Source organism: Callithrix jacchus, chromosome 13 (assembly GCF_049354715.1).
Source record: "Callithrix jacchus isolate 240 chromosome 13, calJac240_pri, whole genome shotgun sequence".
Classification (NCBI taxonomy): domain Eukaryota; kingdom Metazoa; phylum Chordata; class Mammalia; order Primates; family Cebidae; genus Callithrix; species Callithrix jacchus.
Genome location: NC_133514.1, coordinates 40,183,641 through 40,202,979, shown reverse-complemented (window position 1 = coordinate 40,202,979; position 19,339 = coordinate 40,183,641). Strand labels below are relative to the sequence as shown.

General features: G+C 36.8%; 1 protein-coding gene across 4 annotated transcripts in view; it reads right to left on the bottom strand.

Moving 5' to 3' along the window:
- Nucleotides 1-19,339, bottom strand: part of LOC100398050 (disintegrin and metalloproteinase domain-containing protein 5) — a 128,564-nt gene that overhangs the window by 92,288 nt on the left and 16,937 nt on the right. For all 4 annotated transcript variants that reach the window (XM_078347533.1, XM_078347532.1, XM_035270343.3 and 1 more), the window contains 4 exons: nucleotides 12,909-12,980; nucleotides 12,573-12,739; nucleotides 11,332-11,413; nucleotides 6,371-6,507 (listed from right to left, as the gene is read on the bottom strand). In XM_078347533.1, the coding sequence (XP_078203659.1) occupies nucleotides 6,371-6,507; nucleotides 11,332-11,413; nucleotides 12,573-12,739; nucleotides 12,909-12,980 (458 nt within the window). The remainder of the gene's footprint in view (nucleotides 1-6,370; nucleotides 6,508-11,331; nucleotides 11,414-12,572; nucleotides 12,740-12,908; nucleotides 12,981-19,339) is intronic.

Here is a 19,339-nt window from a genome sequence, read left to right as displayed (position 1 = left end):
AGCAGAATTCATGTAGTTCTGATAGGGGCCCTTTTTAATCTTATGTCTTATCCTTCCATATGTCTCAAACTAGATCTCATTCAGACATGTTATGACCACTTGATATAAGTTTATTTTGGTGCCAAAAAATTTTAATCATGTGTAGTTTTTTATAATACACATTTTCCATGAACTTTTTGAAAGCCGCTTATACCTATCCTATGACTTTGTTAAGTGTTTAAACATAGGAATTATGTTATTATTTATCTTTCTAGTACCAAACAACTGAATTTAAAATTTTGGCTGCAATATTTAATATATTTTTCTCTATCTAATTTTATTTTTGTACTGTTTCTGTAAATGCCAACATAAATATGCTATTATTAACTTTGATAACTTATTTTAGAGCTTTTGCTTTCCATAAACATTTTTGAAATAATGTTATAGACTTCTCATCCAGACAAAATGGCATAGACTTATTTTTTTCCTGCTTCTCCCTAAGTACATGTATAAACTCTGGAACTAATGCAAAGAGCAACTTAAGGAGAATCTTGAAAAGTGAGAAGAGAGAGGGAAACAGGTTTGCATTCACAGGACTAGAAGAATGGCATAATAGCTGTGAATCTCATATCTCTGAACTCAACAGAAGTCAATGACCCAGGCTTAATGTTTTCAGAAACACAAAAGGATAACCCAAGGTAGTCTGAGTAGACTCACTCCTCCCCAAGATCTAATAGGAGTCTTGCTGAAAACACCAGATGAACATGGCACCACCAATCAGGGAAATCAATTAGAATCTCTGCTAATAGCAACCTATCAAGGAAGGTGCTCTCCTGACATGCCAGTTTCTATCCAGGTTAACCAAGAAGACAACAACAGAATGACCCTGAAGACATTTCTGAGATCTCTGAGGATGCCTCTCCTGTCATCTCATCACAGGCTTAGAGCTCTAGAAGGGCTGAACGGTTTCAGTGAACAGGCCTGAGGTGGGCTCTACAGGTTCACTGCCTTGGGCTCTGCATTCTGGCACAGTGCTTCTCAGCTTCCCCATCCATTACTCAAGTGGGCCCAGGTGTGGCTCAGCCACCTCTCCAAAAGGCACATGTGGTGAGCCTTGACAATGTCCACACAATGCTAACTTTGCAGACCTGCAGAACGCAAGAGTTGCAGGGACATGGTAGCCTCCACCTAGATGTTTTCAAACGTGTCATCAACAGCATGGGAGCCCAAGCAGAGACTTCTCACAGTTATAGAGCCACTGCAGAGAGCTCCCATTGGAGCAAAGTCCATCAAGGCTATAAGAGTGAGACCACCACAGAAAGTTCCTACTAGGGAAATGCCTAGTGAATCCATGGGAGTGGGAAAGCCCCTGAGGCCACAGAACTTTAAAGCCACCAGCTTGCAAGCTCAGTCTGGGAGAGATGCAGGCATGAGACTCCAAACTGTGAAAGCTGTTAGGTGGACTAAGCCCAGACAAGAGCAAGAATCCTGAGGCTTTGCAGACTCAGCCTCCACTCAAGTATGCCCAGGATGTAGGACATGGTGTCAAAGGAGGTTATTCTCCAGGTTTAAGCTAGTGTTCTTTTTCCTTGTTGGGTTTGGAGTTATGTGAAACCAGTTACCCCTTTTGCCTATTTCTCTTTTTTGGAATGGGAATGTCTATACTGTGTCTGTCCCACCATTGTATTTTGGAAGCACCAAAAAACAATGCAACTTAGTAATTGCACAGGCTCACAGCTGGAGAGGAATTTGCCTCAGGATAAACCATGCCTAGAGCTTTATCCTCATCTGAATTAGAATTTGAACTTCAGACTTTAGAGATGATGTTACAAGAAGACTTTGGGGGCTATTGGGATGAAATGATTGTATTTTGAATTGTGAGAAGGATGTGAATTTGTGGGGTTAGGGTGAAATGCTGTAGTTTGAGTGTGTCCTCAACATTCATGTGCCAATTTTAATACCCAATAAATGCAACAGTATTGGGAAGTAAGACCTTTCAGAGATGACTAGGCCATAAGAACTAATCTTTGAGGATGCTTCTATCATGCATGTCCTGAATAGACTGTCATGGTTATCATGAAAAGTGGTTTAGCTATAAAACCAAGTTCAGCTCCTCTTTTATATGCAGCTGTGCTCTCTTGCACTTCCTCCTGTACAGCATGATGGAGAAAGAAGGCTGTCACCAGATCCAGGCCTCTCTACCTTGGATTTCTCAAACTCCAGAATGGTCAGCCAAATAAATATCTGTTTGTTTGTTTCTTTATACATTAACAGTCTTGCGTATTCTGACATAGGAGCATAAAATGAACTAGGACAATGACTGTTTTTATCAATTCATCCACTGATGGACACTTAGGTTGCTTCCATATTTTGGCTTTTGTGAATAACTGCAATGAACATGGGAATGCGAATAGTTCTTCAACATACTGATTTTAATTATGTTTAATATATACCCAGATGTGGGATTGCTGAATCATATGGTATTCTACTTTTAGTACTTTTGAGGAATTTCCATATTGTTTTTCATAATGGTTGTATTATTTATATCCCCACCAACAGAATACAAGTGTTTCCTTTTCTCTTCATCCTAGTCAACACATACATGTCTTCTTTTTGATCATTGCAATTCTAACAGGCGTGAGGTGCTTTCTTAGTTGGCATTTCTCTAATTATTACTGATGTTGACTATTTCTTTACAAGTCTGTTGATCATTTGTATGTCTTCATCAGAGAAATGTATATTCAGGTCCTTTGGCCATTTTTAAATGTTGACTATTTCTTTACAAGTCTGTTGATCATTTGTATGTCTTCATCAGAGAAATGTATATTCAGGTCCTTTGGCCATTTTTAAATTGGCTTGTATATGTTCTTGCTGTTGAGATTGTGTTATGTATTTTAGGATATTATGCTTCTATCATATGCATGGTTTGAAAATATTTTCTCCCAGTCTGTGGGCTGTCTTTTCACTCTGTTAACTCTTTCCTTTGGTGTGATGTAATCCCCGTTTGTCTATCTTTGCTTTTGTTTCCTGTACTTTTGGGGTCATATATTAAAAATCATTACCCAGATCAATGTCAAGATTTCCCCTTTGTTTTCTTCTGGTAGTTTTAGAGTTTGGGGTCTCATGCTTTTGCATTTAATGCATGTTGAGTTTATTTTCATATGGTATGGGATAAGGGCCCAATTTCATTCTTCTGAATGTTAACATAGCACCATGTATTAGTTTTCTCGGAATCTTTTATTGGAGAGACTGTCCTTTCCCCATTGTGTTCTGTTGGCAACTTTGTCAAAAATAAATTGACCTTCAGATGTGGATTTATTTCTGGGTTTTCTATCCTGTTCCCTTGGTCAATTTGTCTGTTTTTATGCTGTTGTGATTACTGTATGCTTGTAATAGATTTTGAAACCAGGTATTGTGGTACTTCTAGCTTTGTTCTTTCTGTTCAAGACTGCTATGGCTATCCAGTGTCTTTCGTGGTTCTATACAAATTTTATAATTTTTATCTTATTTCTGTGAAAAATGACAATAAAATTTTAATAGAAATTGCACTAAACCTGTAGATCAATTTAAATATTATGACTATTTTAATAAGATAATTCTTCCAATCCATAAACATGTACTACCTATTTATTTTTGTCTTCTTCATTTTCTTTTATCAATGTTTTATATTTATCAGTATTTAGATGTTTCAGGATCACTAAAAATAGACCATTCATATGGCCCATTCATAGAAAGTGCCCTTGAGCTGGCCAAAAGAAAAACAAACTATAATCCTTATTCTAAAAATAATAAGGAGAAAGGGCTTCCCAGGCATGGAGAGGCCTGAGAGAGTGCTAGGCCTATTTTTGTATGTGCTCCATTTGCACTTGCAAAGAGGGTGTACTCTGCAATTTTTTGGTGTAGTGTTATATAATTGCCAACAACTTTAGTTTGATTAATAGAAATACGAGTGTTCCTTAAAATTAATGAACGATCCATATAATGAAAACTATAAAATATTAATGCAAGGAATTAAGAGAACACATAGACACAAAATGGAAAGACATGCCATGCTCATGAATTAGAAGAATCAATATTGTTAAAATGTCCATATTACCCAAAGCAGTCTACAGAGTCAAGGCAATCCCTATCGAAACAGCAATGACAATCTTCATAGAAATAGAAAAAATAAACATAAAATTTATATAGAACTACAAAAGATCCAGAATAGCCAAAGCCACCTTGAGCAAAAAGAACAAAACTGAGAAATCACATCCCTGGACTTCAAATTATACTACAAAGCTATTGTAGCAAAACAAAACAAAAAACAGCACTATCATAAAACAGACATGTACATCAATGGAAAGAATAGAGAATCCAGAAATAAATCCACACATTTACAGTCAATTCATTTTTGATAAAGCCTCCAAGAACATGCATTGGGGAAAGAGCAATGTCTCCAATTAAAGATGCTGAGAATACTGGACATCTACATGCCAAAGAATAAAACTAGACACTTCTCTATTGCCATATATAAAAAATCAAATCGAAATCAATTAAATTTAAAACCTGAAACTATAAAAGTACTCAAAGAAACATTGGGGAAATATGCCAGAAAATACATCTGAAAAAAGATTCCTTGAGTAAGATTTCAAAAGCACAGGCACCCAGAGCAAAAATGCTCAAATACGATTACATCAAGCTAAAATGCTTCTGCACAGCAAAATAAACTATCAGCAAAGTGATTACCAATTGTGAACAGGCTACAGAATGGGAGAAAATATTTGTGAACTGCCCATCTAATAAGGGTTTAATAACCAGAATCTATAAGGAAGTCAAACAACTCAATAGCAGAGAAACAAATAATCTGATTTTAAAATGGGCAAAAGATCTAATAAACATTTCTTAAAAGACATACAAATGGAAAAAATTGCTGCACATCACCAATCACCAGATAAATGCAAATCAAAACTACAATGAGATATTATCTCACCTCAGTCAACTGGCTTTTAACAAAAAGACAGACAAGAATGATGCTGGCGAGGATGCAGAGAAAAGGAACCTTCATACAATCTTGGTGGGAATGTAAGTACAGCCATTATGAAGAACACTATAAATGTTTTCAAAAACTAAAAATAGAACTACCATATCAATCAGCAATTTCACCACTAGAAGTATATTCAAAAGAAAGAAAATAAATGTATTGAAGAGATATTTGCACTCCCATGTTTATTGTAGCATTGCTCACAATAAAGATATAAAACCAACCTAAGTGTCCATCAATGGATGAATCTGGAAAGAAAATATTGTACACATACACTGTAGGATTTTATTCAGCCATAAAAAGAATAAAATCTTGTCATTTTCAACATTGATGAAACTGTGGGACATAATGTTAAATAAAATGATCTAGGCACAAAAAGACAAGCATTACATGTTCTAACTCAAATGTGGGAGCTAAAAGAAATTGAATGCATGGAGATAGAAAATAGAATGGTGGTTACCTGAGGCTGGGAAGGTTGGAGGGGGAGGTAGAAAGGGAATTGCGGATGAGTCCAAAAATACACCTTATTCTGCTAATGAACCCTAGATGGAATAAGATCAAATAAGAACAAATAGATGGAATAAGATCAAGTGTTCATTAGCAGAACAAGGCGACTACCGTTAACAATAATTTCTTGCGTATTTCAAAATAACTAAAAGAGTGGAATTGGAATGTCCCTAATGAAAAGAATTGATAAATGCTTGTAGTAATGGAAATCCTAATAACCCCAATTTGATCATTACACATTGTAGGCTTGGGTCAAAATATCATACCTATATCATAAATCTTTAGGATGCATATATTTATTATGTACAACTTTAGGATGTATATATGTATTATGTATATGATTAAAAATAAAACATTGATGGAACTGGAGATCATCACATTAAGCGAAATAAGCCAGGCACAGAAATACAAATATTAGATGTTCTCACTTATTTGTGGGATCTACTAATCAAAACTCATGGAAATACAGAGTAGAAGGATGGTTACCAGAGGCAAGGATGGGTTGTGGGGTTCTGTAGAGAGATGGGGATGATTAATCAGTAAAAAAAAAAAAAAAACAAAGAATGAATAAGACCTGCTATTTGATAGCACTACAGGGTGATGACAATGAATAATAACTTAATTATACATTTTTAAATAAAGTGTGTAACTGGATTGTTTGTAACACAAAGGATATAAAAATGGGGTATCCATTTTCCATGATGTGCTTTTATCACATTACATGCCTGTATCAAAACATCGCATGTACCCCATAAATACATACATCTACTATGTAACCACGAAATTTTTTCTAAAAAAGTTTGAAAGGGAAAAGAATTAAAGAAAGAAATAACATGTCAATTAAATAAAGAAAATTCTTACACTGCTTTTGGCGTCATTGTGCAAACATTTCCTGAACAATGGCAGATGTCAGTTTTGTCATAAGTTAATCCTAGATTAAGGCCAAGCAACTGCACAATAATGACAGTATATGACTCCAAGGATAAACCCTCTGAATACTAAATATAAGAAAAAGAAAAAGTTAACTAATAATTATAATCAGTTCTAAAATACAACAATATCTACTTAATCAAAAATTAGTAGAGTTATACAAACTTTTTGATGATAGATTTATTAAACATTAATGAGTTCACATTATAGTTACATTAAGTTTCAAAACTTAATGACAATATCATTAAGGTGAACTTGGAGAGAAGCCCATATGAGTGATCTTGGTAGCAGACTTTCTGAGATCTGCCAACAGCCACATGACTAAGCTTGAAAGCATATCCCCCTCCACCAGTCAAACCTTGAGATAACTCCAGCACTTAATGACACCTTGATTTTAGCCTTTGTTGGAAATCTAGAGTTTGAACCACCCGCTAAATTTCTCCTAGATTCCTAACCTACAGAATTGCATTGCTTTTATCTGCCAAGTTTTGGTATGATCTGTTACATCGCAAGATATAAATAATACATCCTCATAGGCATTATTGTTCTCCCGTACATCATTTCCAATGTTTATGTTTTCCTTTAAGAGTCCTGCTCAGATGACAATTCAGAAGACAATTAAAGTCTTGTATATAGAAGAAAGAGCACAGCTTTCACCTGTTTCTAAGTAATTTCAAATTATTTTGAAGTTGCAGGTAAAATTGAAAACATTTTGGGATAACTCAGTCATTATTTGCCTTAATTACTCACATGTCATTACTGTGCATATTTAAGTACTTCCAACAAAATCAATTAATCCTCCTACCACATAGCAAAATAATACGGGCCACTGAACATCCAAAATGCAAAAAACAACATCATAGAAGAAAATTATTTGATATTGTAATGTAAAAAAGTAATTGGTTTCTGATGACCCAAAAGTAAGAGAAAAATTACAGTGAGGGAGTGATAAGTAAAGAGTAGTTCAGAGAAGATGGCCAATATCCACAGAGATGTTTCTAAATTTTTGGTTCTCCATATTGCCCTGGGTTGCTTATTGTTTACTAATGGGGAGAGAAACAGTATGGCCAACATAACAATAAACTAATGCATCAAATGTTTCAGTACACCTTTTAAAAAGAGTAATTTTCACTTCCTGCTTGAATGTAAGCAATCTCTCCTTCTCCATCCCAGGTTTTGATCAAAAGAAATTATGAGGACAGAAGCAAGGAATAAATTGTAGGAAAGGCTGTATTTTTACCAAATTTTGGTAGATCCCTATTCCCTCTACTATTCGTTAGAGGAAATAGAAGCCTCTTTTTTCCCTCATATGTTAGGGATTCTCATAAGTTAAAATGATATAACAGATGAGTGCAAGAACCATAAAAAACAACAAAATCAATTTCAAATCTACCCTTCTATACTCTGCTATAAGATTATGGGACTAAGATTCTGCAAACTATAGTTCCCATATTTTTTTGTTACCAAATTATCTGCAGTTAGAAGAAAGAAGTGGCTTTCTTTTTCCCATGGACTGCTGTTTCTGTCAGCATGGCCCAATCAGCACCATTTTGCTCCTAAAGTGGAAGTTTATTCCAGTATTTGTAGTTTACTCAAGGATCAATAGTTTCCTGACTACAACTTCTTCCAGTACTATCAGAGTTCATCTATTTATGCCCCTGAATGTAGCAGCAGCTGGAGGCAGTACTCCTCCCTGGATGTCTCCTCTTCTGACCTCAATTTTGGGAACCCCAATCTTTCCTTAGTTCTGGAGTGGTAGCTGATCTTTTTATTATCTCTCTATTAACTCATTATTCCCTTTTGACCTTTTTAGACATGAAATACCTGTGTAATTCTCTGTTCTAAATCCTTTTGAAATACCTAGTGTAGTATCTGTTTTCTTAATTTGCCCTGACTTATATGGCATTTAATAAGTAAAAGTCCTATGAGGAATGTAAACTGAGAAACATACAAACAGAAATCAGAATGAATGAACCAGAATGGTAAAGAGACACAAATTTAAACTAATCGTAGTGAAAAATTAAAAAGAAATTTTTAAAAAAAGATATTGGAAGGAAAGTAAGAGCAGCAAGATGGACAACTGGAAGTCCCTCCTACTTGTCCCCACTATAAAGACAGTCAAAACAGTGAATAAGCAACTACATTTTGGTGAAAATAACTAAATGAAGGTGCCAAGTATATCCCCTGGGTAGCACAGAAACTCAGGATAGGCCACGCATGGTGGTTCATGCCTGTAATCCCAGCACTCTGGAGGCCAACATGGGTGGATCACTTGAGGTCAGAAGTTTGAAAACAGCCTGGCCGACATGGTAAAACCTCCTCTCTACTAAAAATACAAAAATTAGCCAGGTGTGGTGGTGCATGCCTGTTATCCCAGATACTCAGGAGGCTGAGGAAAACTGCCTGAACCTGGGAGGTGAAGGTTGCAATGAGCTGAGATTGCACCACTGCACTCCAGCCTGAGCGATAGAGCAAGACTCCATCACAAACAAAGAAAAACACATAGAAACCCAGGATAGCCAGAGAGAAAACCGAAGAAAACACTTTGCCTCCATGACTGTGTCTCCCAGCTCAGATTTGTCTGGAAACATCCCTGAGCCAAGCTGCTGCTATATCCTTCTGTGCAGGGCCAAGCCACTATGGAGCTATTCTGTCTACCCATCCTAGTCCCTACTGTGCCCTCCCTCTCCCTCAGGGCCTGAGCTGAAGTGACACTCTGCCTCCCAGGGAGGCAACCTTCACCTCCCAGGTTCAATGCCCAGAGAAGCCATGGCCACACTGCCTGAGATGAGGAGCCCGGTGCTAGCTGACACCATCATGTCACAAAAAAGGCTAGGCACTTTCATGTACCAACAGGATATATACCGCCCTACTCCCAGAAGTCGCTGATGAGTCCTTTCCTCTTGTTGCCATTGCTGCCTTCATCCCTGCTGCTCCCAGGCCAGGGAGAGAGCACAGATCAACAGCACAATCTGTGGGCATCATTTCAGGGATGCAAGGATGATTCAACATAAATCAATAAACATAATTCAACATTTTGGTAAAAATGAATAATCTCATTCAAACTTGAGCAAAGAACATAGACATTTCTCAAAATAAGAAAGAGAAGTGGGCAACACATGAAAAAATGTTCAGTATCACTAATCATCAAGAAATGCAAATTTAAACCACACTGAGATATATGACATCAATCAAAATGGCTATGAAAAAGTCAAAAAAATGGCAGATAGCACAAACGCAGAGAAAAGGGACACTTTATTTATTTATTTATTTCTGTGTTTTGAGATGGAGACTCACTCTGTCACCCAGGCTGGAGTGCAGTGGTGGGATCTCAGTTCACTGTAACCTCCACCTTCCTGGTTCAAGCGATACCCCTGCCTTGGCCTCCCAAGTAGCTGGGATTACAGGTGCATGCCACCATGCCCAGTTAATTTTTTGTATTTTTAGTAGAGACTGTTTCACTATGTTGGCCAGGCTAGTCTTGAACTCCTGATGTCAGGCAATCTGCCCACCTCGGCCTCCCAAATGCTGGGATTACAGGTGTGAGCCACCATGCCCAGCCCAAAGGGAACCCTAATATCCTGTTGGTAGAAAAGTAAATTACTTCAGCCTCTATGGAGAACAGTATGGAGATTTCTCAAGGAACTAAAAATAGAACTACCAGCAATTCCACCTCTGGGTATCCACCCAAAAGAAAATAAAATATACAAAAAAAGACAGCTGTATTCATACATTAATCATGGCACTATTCACAATAACAAAGTCAGGGAACCCGCCTAAGTGTCCATCAATGGTTGACTGGAAAAAGAAAATTTGATACTTATATACAATGGAATTCCACACAGCCATAATAAAAGAATGAAACAATGCTCTCGGTGGCAACATGGATGGAGCTGAAGGTCATTATTTTAAGTGAACTTATTCAGAAACAAAAAGCCAAATATCACACGTTCTCACTTATAAGTATGAGCTAAACAATGGGCACACATGGACTACAGATGGAAATAATAGACACTAGGACTCCAAAGCAGGAGGGTGGAAGGCGGACTGCAGGTTGAGAAATTCTATTGGATACAATGTTCACTGTTTGGTAATGGGCACATGCAAAACCCAATCCCTACCAGTACATAATATATCCATAACATGTATCCCCTGAATATAAAATAAAATATAAAATTTTAATTTAAAAAAAAATTCTAAGAGGATAGAACCTCCATTAAATGTTATGACAAAATATTACTACTAATAATAAGCATAGAAAGCAGGGTAGTCTTTTGGAAATGACAAATATGCTTACAGCATTTATTGTGGTGATGGTTTCACAAGTGTAATACTTACCTCCATCCTCAGCAAGTTGTGTACATTAAATATGTACAGCTTTTGTATGTTGATTATACCTCAGTTATGTGATTTTAAGATTTAATTAACAAGGTTTTAAAAAAATCATCAAGTAGATACTCTAGAATTTAAAATTTTGGTCTGCTTAATAGCAGATTAAAAATTGTTGTAGAATTATTAATTCTACTTAAAGTCAGATCTCAAGTGAAGCACAGAGAACAAAAATGGGGTGAAAAATGAACACAGAGTGACCTGTAAGATGATAGCAAGTAATTTCACAAAAATACAATCACATCCCAGGAGAAAAGGGATTGGAGAATGTACATTACTCCTTAAGCAGGAGTAAATGTCCTTAATCATCATGGAAATGCATCACGTGCTCATTTGCTTTCTTCTAGCCCCATTCCTAACATACCCCTCGATTATGCTCCAAATTAGTAATATAAAAGCTATAAAATTATGGGGAAACTAAGTAATATACTTATTCATGTTTTAAAACATTTAGGAAAATTTGAAACATGAAAGTATTGAGAGTAAACCAGATAATTACCCACCAGAGCAACTGCAGCAGCATAATCCTTATTACATACTTGCCCAGGAAATGTGGCTCCTATGAAGGTGGAAATTTTCTTGAAGCTGAAAAATAACTTCTTCCATAAGTGAATTGTAAAGTGGTTATTATTGACAAGTTTCATAGCAGCAAACATCAACAAATAATTACTATCTCTACTATCTCCCAAATACCATGCTACTTTAAGTTATACCATTAAAATACATTTTTCTCAAAGTTTCAATGTGAAGAGTATTTCAAAATACACTTTCACTTTTGAATTTGATAAATATCCAGAAATATGATAAGGTCTAATAATTTATGCAAATACTATTGCAGTAATAATTATCATTTTTATTCTGGTATCCTCGATATTTATATCCCTGAAAATTTAAATTTCTATGAACTTCTTCTTCATTTATTTATTTTTTACCAAATTTTTCTGCGTATTAAATTCTAGATAGTATGACAACTCAATACTTCATTTTATTAGAAAATATAAACATAAGAATTAACTAGAAGTAAGTCAGAAATGTAGAAATACAATCTAGAGTAAAGGTTCATAAACCAGAGGAAATCAAATAAATTGTAGCACTCATAATTAAACTTTTAGCTATTCCAATATGTTTTTGTGGAATTTTGCTTTTATTAATGACTTTATGTCATTTGATAAAATATTTTCAGTTTTGCCGCACATTAGCTCCTTGAGGACAAGGACTCTTGCTTACATTTTTCGCATTCCACAGTATCTATATTAAATGTGTAGAACACAATATATATAAAATAAATGCTTATTTTTCATAATGATCATATTAAATCATTTTGAATTATTCCTTTAATGTTATAAAATGTAGCTTCTGCCATTTTAATACATTCTTTTCTTCTGACATCTGTCAAACACCACATAAAATAAAGTCAAGCCCACAACAGAAGACTCTGCCAAACCTGCTGAGCAGTACAAGCTTGCTGTCAATCAGCAGTGTCCATGCTCAGAGCACTGTAGACTTTTTTTATTACAATCGTATTTAGTGAGTTTTTCTTTGTTGACTTAGTGAATAACAAGATGTAGGTGAAGCCATCCTGTGTCTTGACCACATTCTCTCCGTATCTGTAGGCACTTTTTGTTTGCCTCACACTGAAACACAGTCACTTATCAAAAGGCTGGTCTCTTCTGTCAGCAATAAGTTTCCTTCTACCAGCGGTCAAAAAAAAAAAATGAAATAAAATGCAGAATACTATACTTACACAAGTAAGTATGCAATTTGATGTGGTTTAAAGTTAAGATGGTTCTTTTTCCATTCAATAAATTGTACTAATACACTTTCAGCATGCCCTGTAGTATCGATTTTGTTTTTATTTGACCAGATTTCAATGGAAGATATAATAACATTCAGTTGTAACTGGGTAAGCATCTAAAAGAATATAAATTAAAAATTTTCGATAAACTTGAACATTATATTACATTTTATAGATACACACTTGATACAGTACTTTGGTTATGGAAACTCTTCAACAACATAGCAAAATATTATACACATCATTCTTATAAAATATATTTTAAAATAGTTTTTAAAAACTTACAGTGTTAACAAGGCCAATTATCTGAATAACCTTCTGTGTTACAGCGTTTATATCAGAACCCATGTAATCAAACTGCAAAAGACAAATGATTTTTAAAAACTAATTGATGTAATTAATATACCACATATCTTTTATTTTACAATATGCTGTATTCTAAAGTAGCCATAAGAATCCATTCCAACTGAAATCCAGGAAATAAGTAATAATATATAAATCATGATTTAATAAAAATATGTAATAACATGATTTTTTTTTTTTTTTTTTTTGCACTCTGTTGCCCAGGATGGAGTGCAGTGGTGTGATCTCAACTCACTGCAACCTCCGCCTCCCAGGTTCTAGAACTTTTCCTGCCTCAGCCTCCCGAGTAGCTGGGACTACAGGTGCACACCGATATGCCTGGCTAATTTTTTGTATTTTAGTAGAGACAGGGTTTCACCATGTTGCCCAGTCTGGTCTCAAACTCCACCGCACCTGGCCATAACATGATTTTAAGCAATGTTTAATGCAATCAATTTAGCACTATTTCTTTTTAATGAAAATTGAATCCTGAAATTCTAAAATGTATTTCAAGCAGTTATCATTTATATAATTATAAATATAATCCTAGACCAAAAAATAGTATGTGCAGAAAGTAGGAAGATCCTCAATGAGAGGATCACCATTAAAATGATACCGTATACTGTGTTAGAAACATCCTTTTCACAGTGTATTGTAACACATGTTCTAATTTCTTCTTTTTCCAGTAAGCTCTTCCTATACCTAATTGCTTTAAAATGCCAAGACAGTGTTAAATAACAAGGATGATATTAGGTATACGAACCTGGCTTCCAATATTTCACTGGCAAATCTCAAATATTTTTTCATTAAGAGGTGATCAGTTTTAGATGCGTATTCTAGATCATGTTGAAAAACACCTATTTACAAATCTTCCTATAACTAAAGTTTATATGAAAATGGAGTTTAATTTTTGTAAAATGTCTTTTGGAAACACACCAAAATGATAATCGTTTTTATCTTCTGACTTATTGATACAATACATTTTATTAACACATTGCTTACTATTAAACTATTATTACATTCATTCATTGATCAAAGGGGTAAGTTCTATTAATACTGTCAAAATTAATAATAACATTTTGTTTAGAAGTTTATAGCATTAAGAAAGCTGGACCTGTTGCTTAAATGTGTGTGCTTAGCAATAGTTGAACAAATAAATGTTGCTAAGTTAATATTAGGGCACTAACTAAAAATAAGTTGCATATTTTTGCTATGTTCTAGAATAATCATATTAGCATGTGAATTATATCTTTCTGCAATGTTTTAAAAAACATGCCACAAAACTATCTATATCTAACACTGTGGCAAGACCCATTAAATTTTTACCTCTTTTAAATACATCATCAAATTTTCCTTTGCTCATTTCTTTGTTCGTTTCTTTAGCTGCAATTGATTCTCTTCTAATTTTATTCTTCGTTCTAAGTTTCTTACCTGGCCATTGTTTCCTTTCCCTCACAAAAATCAATATGGACTCATAAATTTTTGCTTTTATTCAATAGTCCATTACATTTTTCCCCAACGATGCTCTAGTTGTACCAAATCTGGCAATTTGCCACTCCTTCAATATAACTCTACATCCATTTTATATGTCCACATCAAACACTGAACACTTCCTTGCTTTGTATCACAGCATGATTTTTCAGGGTCACCCTGAAGTTTCTCTGCTTCAGACTTAGAAAGTTCTCAGAGTAATCATATTCATTTTGATGGATAATGGCACCCATAAACCAAGATTCTGGCACTAAAAATACTCATTAGTATTTTCAATGGACATAGTTAGAAAGGCATTTTCAATGGACATAGTTAGAAAATAATGTTTTGAATAACTGAGTTAGACCTCCACTTCCAGAAAAATGTAGCAGACATACATTCCCTGTTCTTCCCAGCAATGAGGGAGGCTAAAAGGGAAAATTTAGTTGGGCAGATTGTTAAAGCTGGTCTTTGACAAAATTATTTTAAATAGAAAGACAACCTGAAAAATCATAGCTACAGACACAAGTAGAGCAGCCTGGGGAAACCTCAGGCTTCAGCTACACAGATGAGGTAAAATCCAGCATAAAAGACTTTTGTTCCTTGTGTGATTAGCAGGCTCCCAGGAGAAAGTTCTCTTCACTTCTCAGACATTTGCATGGTAGGTTCCATGGGAACTTGCACAGGGAGTGGGGGACCTTACCTGAAACAAACCCACAGTTACACAGACAAGAGAAGCTGTACTTTCTGATTACTCAAGATATACCTACAGCTGCATAGATAAGGGTAGTTGCCAAGACAGCTTTACAGATATGAGAAGTTACACAAACAGATACAAAGATGAGAGGAGTTTCTTATAAAAGCTTTTGAATTCAACTGTAAAAGCAGCAACTGACTTGCCCCCTCCACCGCACAGAGAGCTTTCTTTATTTACTTATTAAACTTTCACTCCAACCACACCCTTTGCATACATGCTCCTTAATTATCTTGGTCATGAGACAACAAGCTCATATGACACTGCAGAAAATGAGACAATTGACCGTTTACCCATCTTTTCAGGTATAGCTAAAAACCCTGCATATTATGCTATCAAGCAGATAAGGAGACTCTATAAAGTGGAGAGAAAGCAAACTTGTTAAGGAACTGAAACCTGAAAAGATACATCAGTGAGTTCTATAGATTTTCTTTTTATCCTCTATATCCTAGATAGGGTGATAAAAAAGCCAGCTACCTGGAGATATCAACCCTGAAATGCCAATCAACAGAGGAAAGGAGGGAGGAAGGGAGGGAGGAAAGGAGAGAGGGAGGGAGGGAGGTAAAAGCCTGCTTCCTCCATCCAAAGATGCAGGAAAACGGAAGCACAGCAAAAATAAAAACTTTCAGGCCACTCTTACTTAACCAAACTTCACAGAAAAAAAAATTTCCCCATCATGCACCCACCAGCAAAAGCAAAATAAGGAACATTTGGACTCCTCTTGACTTCTTTTGCCATCTTGCCTTCCATCACCTGATGATGTCATTAGAAGCTCTTACCAGATGCGGCACTTTGATATTGGACGCCCCAACCTCCAAAACAGAAAGCCAATTAATTTCTGTTTATGATAAATTACCTAGTCTCACATATACTGTTATAATAACACAAACATACTACAACAGGGCCCTTATGAAAGAGACCCCAGAGAGCTCTCTAGTTCTCCTTCCACCATTTGAGGATGAAACAAAAAGTCAGCATTCTACAGCATGGAAGAGGGTCTTCACCAGTATCCAACCATGCAGGCACCCTGACCTAGGACTTATAGCACCCAGAACTGTGGGAAATAAATTAATGTTGTTTATAAGCCACTCAGTTTATGTAGTTTAGTATAGCAGCCCAAATGATGATTACAATACAGATACTAGAACTATCTCACGAGGATTTTAAAGCAGTTATCATTAAAACACTTTAATGAGGAATTATGAATATACTTGAATACAAAAAAACCCTGAAGGAAAAAATAGCAAGTCTTGACAAAAAAAGCAGAAAATAAAGAATCAACAAGGATTTTAAAATTTAAAATATAATAACAAAAATAAACTCATAGGGAAGCAGAGAAAGATAGTAGAATAGAAAGCTCCACTGATTGCTCCCCACCCTCCTGCAAGGACACCAAATTAACATCACACACACACACACACACACACACACACACACCCCTTCATAACAACCAAAAATCAGGTGAGCACTCACAGTACTTGGTTTCAACTTTGTATCACTCAAAGAGGCACTGAAAAGAGAAAAAACAGCCCTGAGCCCCTGATGTCATCCCTACCCCATCCCTGGCAACACTAGAGAGCACCTCTGGGTGCTATGAGAGGGAGAACACAGCAATTGTGAGGAATTGAACTCAGTGCTGTTCTGTTAGAGCAGAAAGGAAAACTAGACCAAACTCTGCTGAAACCCACCCACAAAGGGAACATTAAACTAGCCCTACTCAGAGGGGAATCGCCCATCCTAGTGGTCCAAACTTGGGTGCCCCTGAACCTCATCACCTAGGGCCAAAGTACTCTTGGTCTTCAAGTAAACTTGAAAGGCAGTCTTGGCCACAAGGCCTGCAAATTGTAGGTGAGTCCTACGGCTGAAACAGTCCCAAAGACAGTGGACCGGGGTGGGGCAGGGGGATGACATACTGAGGCACCAGCTAGGGCCAGCCAAGGAAATGCTGACATCACCCCTTTCCTAACCCCAGGCTGCAGTCCTTGATATTAGACTTCCCAACCTCCAGAATAGTGAACCAATTAATTTCTGCTTATTATAATTCACCCAGTGTGAGGAATACCATTATAATAATACAAATAGACACCTAGTTCCCAGACAACATTTCTAGACATACCCTGGGCCATAAGGGAACCCGCTGCCTTGAAGGAAAGGATCTAGTCCTGCCAGCATTTATCACCTGCTAACTGTAAAGCCTCTGGGCCCTGAATAATCAGCAGTGATACCCAGGCAATACACTGAGGGCCTTAGTGAGCCTCTGAGACTTGTGGGCTTCAGGTGAGACTCAGCGCATTACCAGCTTCGGTGGCTATAGGGAAAAACTCCTTCCACTTATGAAAAGCAGAGGGAAAAGTAAAGGGGACTTTTTCTTGCACCTTAGGTACTAGCACCACCACAGAAGGCTAGAGCACCAAGCATACTCTTAGGATCCCCAATGCCAGAACTTGACTCTTGGATGGCATTACTGGACTTGCCCTGGGCCAGACAGTAGCCCACTGGCCTGAAGGGTAAGCTCCAGGCCAGGCAGCATTCACCACAAGGTAACTTAACAGACCTTGGGCCTTAAGGAAACATCAGTGGTAATCTGGTAGTACTCCTCAAGGCCAGAGGTGGCAGTGGCTAAGGGGTGCAGTTCCTCTGCTTTTGGAAAGGAGCAGAAAGAGTTGAGAAGAACTGCATCTTTTAGTTTGAGTGCCAGCTCAGCCACAATACAACAGAACCCCAAGAAGATTTCTAAAGTTTTTGACTCTAGTCCTTCACTCCCAGAAGGCACTTCTGGAGCCACAAAGGACCTAGGAGAGTTCACCACCCTAAAGGGAAGGACACAGGCCTCACTGGCTTTGCCACCTGCTGATTCTAGAGCCCCAGGACCTTGAGAAAACCTAGGCAGTGGCCTGGTAGTGATTACGGCAGGCCTAGGATGAGACCCAGCACTGTGCTGGCCTTGGTCTGATGCAGCACAGTCATAGCAGTGGTGGCCATAAGGGTGCTTGTGTCACTCCACCCCCAGCTTTAGGTGACTCAGAAAAGAGAGAGAGACTTTGTATGTATGGGAAAAAGTAAAGGAAGAGAACAATCTAGAGAATGTTCCTGGTTCTTGACCAAGACCAACAAGGCAATATCTCTACCAATCTGCAAGAACCACATCATTACTGGGCTTGGAGTGCCCCCTAAAGCAGATACAACTTAGATCACAGCACCCAAATCCTTTCAAATACCTGGAAATTCTTCCCAGGAAAAACACAGATGAGTCCAGACAGTGAAGACTACAATAAATACCTAACTCTTCAATACCTAACGCCCAGACACTGAAGAACATCTGCTGGCGTTAACATCATACAGGAAAACATGACCTCACCAAATGAGCTACATAAGACATCAGGGTCTAACCCTGGAGAAACATACATATATGACCTTTTAGACAGATAATTCAAAATAGCTGTGTTGAGGAAACTCAGAAATTTCAGATAACACAGGGAAGGAATTCAGAATTCTATCACATACATTTAACATAGAGGTTGAAATAATTTAAAAGGATCAAGAAGAAATTCTGAAGATGAAAAATGCAAGTGGCATACTGGAGAATGCATCAGAGTCCCTCAGTAGCAGAACGGATCAAGTAGAAGAAAGAATTAGCTTGAAGACAGGCTATATAAAAATGCACAGAAGAGATGGGAAAAGAATAAGAAAACAATGAAGCACACCTACAGGATCTAGAAAATAGCCTCAAAAGGGTAAATCTAACAGTTATTGTCCTTAAAGAAGAGATAGAGAAAGGATGGGGAAGAAAATTTATTCAAAGAGATAATAAATAACTCCAAACCTAGAGAAAGACATCAATATCTAACTACACGATTATAGAACCCCAACCAGGTTTCATCCAAAAAAGACTCAAGGCATTTAATAAGCAAACTCCCAAAGGTGAAAGACAGAGGCAGGACCCTAAAAGCAGAAAGAAAAAAGAATCAAATAACATATAATGGAGCTCCAATTTATTGACTTTTCAGTAGAAACCTTAGAGGCAAGGAGAGAATGACATGACATATTTAAAGTGCTGAAGGAAAAAAAATCCTTTTACCCTAGAATAGTATATCCAGTGAAAATATCCTTCAAAGATGAAGGAAAAATAGTGACTGACTTTCCCAGACAA